At 38.2% G+C, this 10757-nt stretch overlaps 1 protein-coding gene across 1 annotated transcript; it reads left to right on the forward strand.

The window, feature by feature from the left end:
- Positions 1-2451: 2451 nt before the first annotated feature.
- Positions 2452-8648, forward strand: CCNB1 (cyclin B1). Its single transcript, XM_051991649.1, has 9 exons — positions 2452-2573; positions 3353-3532; positions 3619-3732; positions 4734-4916; positions 5227-5385; positions 6153-6389; positions 7519-7659; positions 8152-8262; positions 8429-8648. Exons 1-9 carry the CDS (start codon positions 2553-2555, stop codon positions 8534-8536), a joined length of 1254 nt encoding a protein of 417 aa, XP_051847609.1. The 5' UTR covers positions 2452-2552; the 3' UTR covers positions 8537-8648.
- The last annotated feature ends 2109 nt before the right edge of the window (positions 8649-10757 follow it).

The following is a 10757-nucleotide window of genomic DNA, read 5'->3' on the forward strand; positions in this document are numbered from 1 at the left end:
TTTTTGGAACAATAATATTCCATTATATTCATATGCTATAATTTATTCACCCATTTCCCAACTGAGCAGCATACACTCAGTTTCTAGTTCCTTGCCACTACAAAAAGGGCAGCTACAAATATTTTTGCACATGTGATCCTTTTCCCTTTTTTATGCTCTCTTTGGGATACAGACTCAGTAAAAACACTGGTGGATCAAAGGGTATATGCACAGTCTTATAGCCCTTTGTGTATAGTTCCAAATTGCTCTCCAGAATGGCTGGATCAGTTCATAACTCCACCAACAATGTATTAATGTTCCAATTTTCCTATATAATCTCCAACATTTATCGTTATATTTTCCTGTCATCCTAGCCAATCTGAGAGATGTGAAGTAGTACCTCAGAGTTGTCTGAATTTACATTTCTCTATTAGTAGTGTTTTAGACCATTTTTTTATATGACTAGAAATAACTTCGATTTCATTATTTGAAAATTATCTATTCGTATCCTTTGACCATTTATCAACTGGAGAATGGCTTATATTCTTATAAATTTGAGCCATTTCTCTATATATTTTAGAAACAAGACCTTTTTTAGAAATATTGAATGTAAAAAATTTTCCCCAATTTTCTGCTTCTCTTTAATCTTGTCTGCATTAGTTTTGTTTCTACAAAAACTTCAGTGTGATCAAAATTATCCATTTTGCATTGCATAATATTCTCCAGTTCTTTGGTCATAAATTCCTCCCTTCTTCACAGATCTAACAGGTAGACTATCCTTTTCTCTTCTAATTTGCCTATGGGATCACCCTTTGTCTAACTTATGAACCTATTTTGACCTTATCTTGTTATAGAGTGTTAGGTGTTGATCATACTTAGTTTCTACTATACTATTTTCCAGGTTTCTCAAAAATTTTTGTCAAATAGTAATAGATTTTTTCATCAACTTCACTCTCAAATGTTTTGCTTTAGGACCCAGAGCAGTGAAGTAATTTAGGATAAGCAACCATACAGTGAATAGACTACAGAATGTGAATAGACTACAGAATTTACTTTGAAAAAGTAAATCTATCCAGAGATATATTTATGTATGTACATATTAAGCTTGAAAATATTGTGTATAAAATGGAAATATATAATATGGAAAAATATGTGTATATATTTATTTTGAAAATGTGTGTAAATATTAAATCTGGAAGTACACACACATGTGTATATATATGTGCATACATATGTATTATGCGTGTGCTTTTATATAAAAATCTGGAAAATGTGTGTGTATGTATTTAAAACCTCAAACCTCGAAATGAGATAGAGGGATGTCTACTCCAAGCATGTGAAGGCTTCCTCCAGCAGAATAGGTAGATGGAAAAAAAAAGAAAAAAGCCTGTGGGATGCTTAAAGCTTGGCAAGATGTTGAAGGTCATCCATCAGTTTTGACTTTTCTCCTACTATTAAACTGCAATGTCTCTGGAAGAAAGAGTAAGGTTTGCACAACACGCTTCAAATCCAATTAACATAAATCCAATTTACTCAAAAGTGATGTCAAAAGATGATGTCATTGGTTCTCTTTGAAAGCAAAGGACAAAGAATGTTTAAAACCTGCAAATACACATATATACATACATATGCACACCTGTGTGTGTATTACATACATGCATGCTCCTATATATGTACTTGGAAATATATGCATATTTAAATATTTTATATTTAATGTGTTACATATAGAAATGTGTGGAAGTCCGCACATCTATTTTATTACCTATTCCATATTAATAACTTATTGTTTTTTATATGTGGTATAACTCTATATGGTGTAACCCTAACATGTCCACGCACATATGTTAAGCCCTCACTCCACAGGGAAGCTCACTCTCTTCGAAGTGGGCAAGGTTTAGAAATTATTTAACTTGTGGAGAAAGAGAAATGACTGTTTGCAAGTTTCCCCCATTAGAGGGTAAGCGCCCTGCGGGCACTTAACACGGCGCCGGAGCCTAACAAACGCTTCATAAACGTTTATAGAGACTTGGGCCCCTAAACGTTGGCCACGCCCCTCACAGTAACCTCATCCCTCCAATCTCCTGGGTCTCTTCAGAAAGCAACTCCGGGGGACCAGGGAAGGACTCTCCCGGCCAAGGAAACCGCTTTGTCAGGTCTCGGATCCCTAAGTGCGAGAGCCAATTGTCTGGGAGCTGCGAGGGAGGGGGTGCGGTGTCAGGCCGCGCCACGTGAGTAACGCCGTCCTCTCGCCGGCCCGTAGTCCCGCCCTCCTTTCGAACATCCTGCTGGGATCGCCAAGGAAACGCATTCTCGGAGGAACTCGCAGCCAGCCAATGGAGGACGAAGGAACGCGACGAACCAGCCAATGAGTGCAGAGCTGTGCGGGGTTTAAACCTCAGGCTGGGCTGCTGCTCGTCACTGCGTGCTGGAACGAACGGCTGTTGCTGCGCTTGCTTACTCTGCAGTCCCAGGGAGCGAGGCTGGGGGGGCACTGCCATTTATCTGTGCTTTCTCTGTCCCTGTCTGTGTGTGTTTGTTTCTTTGTTTAGCTGCCGCCTGGAAAGGTGGAAGTCATGGCGCTCCGTGTTACTAGGGTGAGTTGCTCTCAGCGGTGGAACGAATGCTCCTAACCCATCACTTTGTTCCGCCACCCCTACCCCAACACCTGGCTTTGGAGAGGGAGCTGGGGAGCACACCTGGAAGCTCATCGGTATAGGGAAGGAGAAGACGCGGAGGGGGGGTGGGGGTGGCGTGAGACCATGGTTGGGGGAGGGGAGAGGGGACGCCCTAAGGGGCCCAGGGAAAGGGAATTAGGGTGGGGGGGAGTAGAGACAAGTGGATACTTCTCTTCTAAAACCTCATTTTCCCAAAGGCAAAACCAAGAGAGAAAAGAGTGGGTAGTGGGTTAACAAAATCCTTTAATGGGAAACTTAAAATGGGATCCAGACACCACACCCAACCAAATTGGTGATTTCCCTTGTGTCTATGGGGGAGCCAGCCTCAGTGGAGCTTGAAGGGTCTCTAGCCTGGCCAGGGGGAGGGCTGGGGTCTCCTCCTTGCTTAAGCTAGCTGTAGGACCATAAACAAGTCCCCTCTTTTTCTCCTCTCTCTAAACTGAAAGGGCATTAATGGGGGGGGGGGAGGAAAAAGGATGGGATTAGATTAATTTAGCTGTAATCTAATAAGGGGAGGGGGGGATACCTTTTTTCTTGCCTGGGACTCTATGAGTCTATTGTTTCAGGTTTGCATTATACCTTTGTAAGCCTTGCATTGACACAAGTTCTCTTGCACACTAGATTGTTAGACTTGATTTTTTTTTTTTTAACTCTTTAGTCATTTTGTCTCCTAACGTCATTACTTTTGGGTCTGGCAGAACATGAAGATCAACGCTGAGAATAAACTGAAGGGCAATAATGTTCCAGGTGCCAAGAGAGTGCCTGTACCCTCTGCTGCCTCCAAGCCTGGACTTAGGCCAAGAATGGCCCTGGGTGATATTGGCAATAAAGTGTGTGAGCAACAGCAGCCACCTCCATCAAAAATACCTCTGAAAAAGGTAATTCCCCTTACTTCACTTCTCATGAATGAGTCTTTCTCTTCTAACTGTAAAATCCTTCTTTATTTTTCTTCCTTTCTTTTCAGGAAACAAAAGCTCCCATACCGAAAGTAGCTGCTAAAAAAGCTCCCAAACCAGTAGAAAAGATGCCTGTGCCTGAACCTGTTAAGGAAGAAAAACTATCTCCTGAGCCTATTAAGGTAACTGATTCCTAAAGGTATTATTATTTTGATGGATTTCCCACATATTTCATCTATAATTGAAGGGTGCTGTTCAATTGAATTGTGTTGACAAGGGGCGGAGAAAAACTGGCCAAGTTCACTGTTTGCATATTATCTTTTGACAAGTATCATTAAAATGTTATAATGTTTTCTTAAAATCACTGGATTTCTGTTGGTTATCTTATATTGAGGGGCAGCTAGGTAGTACACTGAGCCCTGGAGTCAGGAAGATCTGAATTCAAATGCAATCTCAGACAATTAGCTGGGCGACCTGGACAAGGCACTTAGTCCCTTTGCCTCAGTTTCCTCATCTGTAAAATGAACCAGAGAAAGAAATAGCAAACCCCTCCATTATCTTTACCAAGAAAACCCCAAATGGGGTTGTTTCAAAGAGTGGAACACAACTGCAACTGAACAAATCATATTGTGTTTTATATGTTTTTGTAGTAGTGAGGTGAACTATTCCTGAACAATAGAAACAGGATCTAGGCTCTCCTCCATAATTAGAACTGTCTTTTTCCTGCTCGTGTGCAGAGAGGAAGAAGGATAAAGAAAGCTTAAGTTCCTGCTTTCCATTCAAATCAACAACCTTTCTAACATAAACTTATCTACCCATTAAACTAAGAATTTAGTTATAGCAAGTTTACATTTGATGATGTTGGTTACATGACACAATAATTATATATCCCCATTGTGCCAATGAGGGGAAAAGCTGAAAATGTTTTATATTTGCTTCTGCAAGATTCTGCAAATCTTGAATCGACAAATTTGTGGCTTTTACAAAACTAGTCAACATTTGATACGTTATTACTCCCAGAGATTCTGCCATAGAATACACATTGAAAATGTTTTCAAAAGAAAAACACAAAGATATCGATGTAGCAATAACTTCTTCAGTGGATGGATAGCTATAATCAGAAAGTCAGTTAACAGTCTGGTATACTGCTACAGTATTGATTCCAAGAGCTTTCTGTTACCAGGTGGATTCTCCATCCCCAAGCCCAATGGAAACATCTGGATGTGCACCTGCAGAAGAATATCTGTGCCAAGCTTTTTCCGATGTCTTACTTGCAGTGAAAGATGTTGATGCAGAGGATAATGCTGATCCAAACCTTTGTAGTGAATATGTGAAAGATATTTATTGCTATCTTAGACAACTTGAGGTCAGTACTCTTAGAATCTTCCTAAACAGACTTCCTGTTATTATTTTAGGGACTTGGAGGGAATGCAAGTTGGAGATGAAACTTTTTTTTTTTTTTTAGTAACCTTAATAAAGTGCAACTTAATAAGTTTGAGTGACTAATGTAAAGATAATGTATCTTATATTTTGGGACATAAGAACTTTTTGCCAATTAGCAATTACTGACCTTCCGGGATACAGTTGTCTCCTGTGTTCAAGATACTCTTGCTTCATGGAATATAATTCCAAAAGATATATATATATATATATATACTTTTTTTTTTTTAATGCAGGAAGAGCAGGCAGTCAGACCAAAATATCTGGTGGGTCAAGAAGTCACTGGGAACATGAGAGCCATTCTAATTGACTGGTTGGTACAAGTACAGATGAAATTTAGGTTGCTTCAGGAGACTATGTACATGACTGTGGCCATTATTGACCGATTTATGCAGGTGAGCATAAGTAATCTTCTCCTAAAGTGTTCAATATAAGTACTACTGTCTCTAATTATCAATGTAGCTGACATTTATTAGGGTGTTAAAGATTGCAAAGCCCTCAGATACATTCTTATTTGAATCCCATAACAATCCGGAGAGGTAGATCTTATTCCCATTTTTCTGATGAGGAACTGAGGCTTGAAGATCAAGCAAATTAACTTCCTCATGGTTATACAACTAATTAATTCTAGGTACAGTATTCTTTTTACTCACTGCTACTCAAATATATAAAATTCTATGGTTTAAAGTAATTTACAGTTCTCCCTTTCCACCTGATTTGTGATTATGAAGTTTCTCTGACTTCTTCAGATCCTATAAAACTTAAGTCACTCTGTGACTTAACAGGAAGGTAGAACTAATAGCTATCCAAGACTCCCCAACACTGGAGGATAGGAGAGGGGAAAAGCTCTAAAATTTGTTATTAGTGATTAGGAGTGTCTACTATTTCTTCAGATGACTAAAAACAGCCTTCTGAAAACTTATAAAAAAAGCAAGTGTCTGTCAAAAGTTGCCAATGGTGTTTTCTCATTAGTGTTCATCCTCTGGTTACGCTCCAAGTTTTTCGGGGAAAGGAGAGGGTGTTTCTCTTGAGTGCCTCTCAAGTATTGCCTGCCAAGGAAGTCCCTGAAGGAGCTATCTGTTATGAACAGAAGTCTGTTTGCATTGGATCTTTTTGGCTGCCACTCTCATTGCCTTAACTTGTTCATGGATCAATTTTGCAGGATAATAGTGTGCCTAAGAAACTGCTACAGCTGGTGGGTGTTACTGCCATGTTCATTGCCAGCAAGTATGAAGAAATGTACCCACCTGAAATTGGGGACTTTGCCTTTGTAACTGACCACACTTACAGCAAGCACCAGATTAGGCAGATGGAAATGAAGATTCTAAAAGCTTTAGACTTTAGTCTGGGTCGTCCTTTACCCTTGCACTTTCTACGCCGAGCATCTAAGGTTGGAGAGGTGAGTTAAATCTGATTTAGGCTGGTGGTATGGATGAAGTTATAGTCTAAAATAAGCGGGCCTTAAGTACCATAATCATACTAGCCGTTTACATTTCACATTTCTTACACTTTGCTCAAGTAAGTGCCTATTGTACATAAAGAACGGTCATAGGGATCTGAAGCTGACAATCCTACGTGAAAGAATTGTAATAAGTGTAATAAGACTATAAAGGTAGGGCCATAATTGGAGCCTGGAAAAGGTTTTCTTGGTAGCAATCACCTCAGATCCTGTAAAGTAGGAAAGCTTTCCTGGAAGACAACAATTGGTATTAACTTTGGGAGCTTGTACCTATTCCAAATACCTCTATAGCCATGTGATAGGAAACAAACCATGGGCTGGACATGATCTTGTTTCCACTTGGTAGCTCTTGAGAAAGAAGGGGGTGTGATAGAGACTTACAGGAGCATGTTACAATTTAGGATTGAGGGTCTGTGTCCTGCTGGTATGGATTAAATTAGCTAAATATGAGGTTGGGGGTGGGGATGCCTTATGGACTGGCAAAAATCCAGAGATCAAGATGAAGACAGAAACCAGACTTGGAATGAGTGAGACATTTGGGAGATGTAGAAGGATAGGAAATTGTGGTCAAAGAGGAGAATGTCAGTACAAGATCTTAAGAGATTAAACATTTAAGGGTGCTGATGAAGTTTCATCGTGATCTCAAGAAAGGTGACTATGGATCTTCTATGAAGCCTTGTGTGAGTGAGGGTCAGGGTCAGTGAGATAACAGAGGACGCTTTCTTACTATTCAGAACAACTTATATAAAGAATAATTTGGACTGTGAGCTGAATTCCCTCTCCTTCCCCCCCCCAAAAAAAAAAAAAAAAGTCCTTCAGAACATGGTTTTAAGAAGTCCAGAAATTGTACTGGTAAGGCAGACAGCAAGAAGCTACCTATTTAGAACATTAGATAGGGTATGAAGCCTGTCCTGATATTGATTGGGCCTGGCTAAAGGTAATAGGATATGATGATGGAAGTCTAAAGATTTGTTAGTGGAATTTAATATTTTTCGTCTTAGACTAAGTGGTTTCCAGATAAAAGTTTAGTGGACTCTTTGCCAAGAAGAAAAATGATTTCTCATTACAGGTTGACATTGAACAGCACACCTTAGCCAAATACCTAATGGAACTCACCATGGTGGACTATGATATGGTCCACTTCCCTCCTTCCCAGATTGCAGCAAGTGCATTTTGCTTGGCATTGAAAGTCCTTGATAATGGTGAATGGGTAAGCCCCTTTATACTCCATATTATACTTGAGTGAACTTCTTGGTACTTTTTATTTTTGTTGTGACTTTTCAGCCTGTAAATCTGCTAAGGCCAGTCTGATTTATAAAGCAAATACTAAGATACTATTTCTTTTGATTTCACCCCCAAACCAAATGAGAGAGAGGCTTGAAGAAATGAGGATCCTTTATAGAATTTGAGTAGCAAGTTTTCTGAAGTAAGTTCTTATTTGTACATCCATCAATTCAGTACCTCTTCCCTAAAATGATATCTGATTACAAGTAGCAGTCATATTTGGCTGGACATACACATCCACATACACACATTTAACTGTTTATCAATTTAGGTAGCAGTTTTTATTTTATGCAAAGTGTAGTTTAGCATTTAAGAATCTCTTAATGTTAATAATAGTTAAAATTTGTATGATGCTTACTGTCAGGCAGTGTGCTAAATGCTTTACAGTTATTTTTTCATTTGATTTGTTGACTCATAGACTCCAACTCTCCAACACTACATGTCTTATACGGAGGAAGCCCTTCTTCCTGTTATGCAGCACATGGCTAAAAATGTGATTCTGGTGAACCGGGGGCTTACAAAACACATGGTAAGTAGAAATGGGTAGAGACCATGCTGAAATTTCTGGATTAAGGCAGAAGTGTAAATGATTTGTAAAAAGGAGGGATGTGGGGGGGAATAGTTTTTTGTAGACAGGTGCATTTTGTTGTCTTTTGTTTTCCATAATGTCTGCCAATTTTTTTTAATTCTTTCAGGCTATCAAGAATAAATATGCCAGCAGTAAGCATGCAAAGATCAGCACTATTGCACAGCTGAATTCTGTAGTGATTCAAGATCTAGCCAGGCCACTAACAAAAGTGTAATCTGATCTTGAACTGTAGTGAAATCTGCAATAAAATTGGCACCATGTGCCTTTTTGTACATATTATAGCTCCCAAATATTTGTCATAATAAAGTTTTCTTTTGTCCCTTTTACTTTTATGTGTTAACTTTTTTTAATGTCCACCTCTCAAAAATATCTTAGGGATTTTGTTTGTTCAGGTTGGATTTATCCAGGTAAAAGTTGAATAGATCTGGAATTTGTATTCAGTCTAAGTGAAATAAATGCTGTGCTTGCCATATCAAAGACAAGGAGGTCAGTGGGTTGGTGTAATTAAGACTGCAAAGAAGAGGTTTGCCTCTCCAAACTGCACACCCAAAGAAATAGAAAAAGGTTTTTTCATTGTTATATGAAAAGTATGTGAAGATTTTACATGCACAAATTGCAGATTTTCTAGTTTCTTGTTAAACAGTTTTGTGTTCAGCTGATTCCCTGTCAGAATTTCTTAGGTAGTTTAGTTCTTATAGAATAACTTTATTAGGCCCAAAGCACTTTTATATTTTTACTTAACTCCAGATTTCCTTGAAAAATTCATTTTCTACTTTTGCCTTTGATCTTTGTATATGTTTCTATCATTTCAATGTTTCTATCATTTCAATCTCCAAATCCTTCTCCTTGTATCCTCATATTTGAGTCTACCATTGTACTTTATTTTTTGCTCTTTTTTTTTCTCCAACCCATATTCGGACTATTTTGGGTTTATACCACAAATTATCAAATCAGAGCCCATTTTGAAACTTCTGTTTTTTACAGCATCACATAATTCTGGTTGTTGTCCTGCCTTCTCTGACCTCTGTCTTCACTGATTCTATTTTTGTTCCTTGTTAGCATTCACCCCAAATTATGTCAGCCTCTTTCTCCTCATCTGATTTTAATTAGCAATTATTTATCAACCCTTCTTCATTACAGCGTGCTGATATCACTTGGAGATCTTGCCAAATACAAGCCTATACTTGAAACTAATCAAAACCTTTTTTTCTTTAAACCAGGTCCTTCTGATTTTACTTATTTCTAGTAAGCATAAGAACCTTAACATTTTTCTCACTGATATTTGACCCGGTCCCCATCTAAATTTTGTGAATTCTAATTCTCAAAATACCCCTGCTGCTGCCACCACTAGAATTCAACCAACTAGAATTCTGTTAGTCTTTTCACTAATCTGATTTTAGATATTAACTCTACTTGGTTTATCTGCTGTCCTGTGCAACTGCACTACCACAGTAATCTTCCTAACACATAGTTGTCATCCCTTTCTTCAAAATCCTTCTGTAAGTTCTCATTTCCTCAAAGTTGATGTACATGATTTACTGCTAAATCCTTAAACTTGATTACCTGTGTCTGTTTTAAGTACTCTTTTCCTGACTTAATTTGTGCTTTTTTCCATTTGTTAATCCTTAAATGTCAGAAGCCTACCATTCTTTCCATAAAGCTTTCTTGGTAGAATTCTCATAGTACTTTTTATGAGAGGCACTATAGCTTGTGGTATAGGATCAGAGAATTTGCCCTTGGTCAGATTTGAGTTCAAATTCTGCTTTCAAGATAGCTATGCTGTTTTGTCTCTGAGACGGTTTCTTTATCAGCAAAATGGAGATGATACCTATAGCACCTACCTCAACAGGCTTGCTATGAGGGTCTAGTGAAGTAATTTATGTATATTTTGCATTTAAATGTCATTCCTACTGATCACTTTCTGTTTTCTGTCATTATCAACTTTTATCTTAATTATCTTGGTATAGAAAGTACCAGATTCAGAAAACCCTAGTTTTAGAGTCCTGGGCTCTGATCTTTATTAACTATGAACCATGTTAACCTTTTTTTCCTTGATTAACAGAAATTTGGGGTTTTTTGCCCTTTTCCATATCCTTTTATTTGGGGGGGGGGTTGGCGCGGGGGGAGACTTTTTGTGACAGTCTCATTGCCTATTAAAAAAAATATATATATATGTTCTGTTCCCTAAATTCATCAACTGTTGGGGAGATACATAACCGGCTTTATCAATCCCCAGGAATCGAAGTATAATGATCATGTTGCGTTCTTAAGAGCTTTCAAAATTTGTTCTTACAGGATTGTTATTGTATCAGCTGCTCTCATTCCTCATCAATTTGTGCAAGTCTTCAAAATTGCTTGTTTTTATAATGTTGATGTTAAGTTCTTGATTCTACTCATTTCATTCATCTGTAGTTCATACAAGTTTTTCCATGTGT

This window comes from Antechinus flavipes, chromosome 1 (genome assembly GCF_016432865.1).
Source record: "Antechinus flavipes isolate AdamAnt ecotype Samford, QLD, Australia chromosome 1, AdamAnt_v2, whole genome shotgun sequence".
NCBI lineage: Eukaryota > Metazoa > Chordata > Mammalia > Dasyuromorphia > Dasyuridae > Antechinus > Antechinus flavipes.

Coding starts and splice junctions, on each gene's coding strand:
- CCNB1 (XM_051991649.1), top strand. CDS start 2,553: ATGGCGCTCCGTGTTACTAGG. Junction 4,917..5,226: donor GCTATCTTAGACAACTTGAG/GTCAGTACTCTT, acceptor TTTTTAATGCAG/GAAGAGCAGGCAGTCAGACC. Junction 8,263..8,428: donor GGGGGCTTACAAAACACATG/GTAAGTAGAAAT, acceptor TAATTCTTTCAG/GCTATCAAGAATAAATATGC.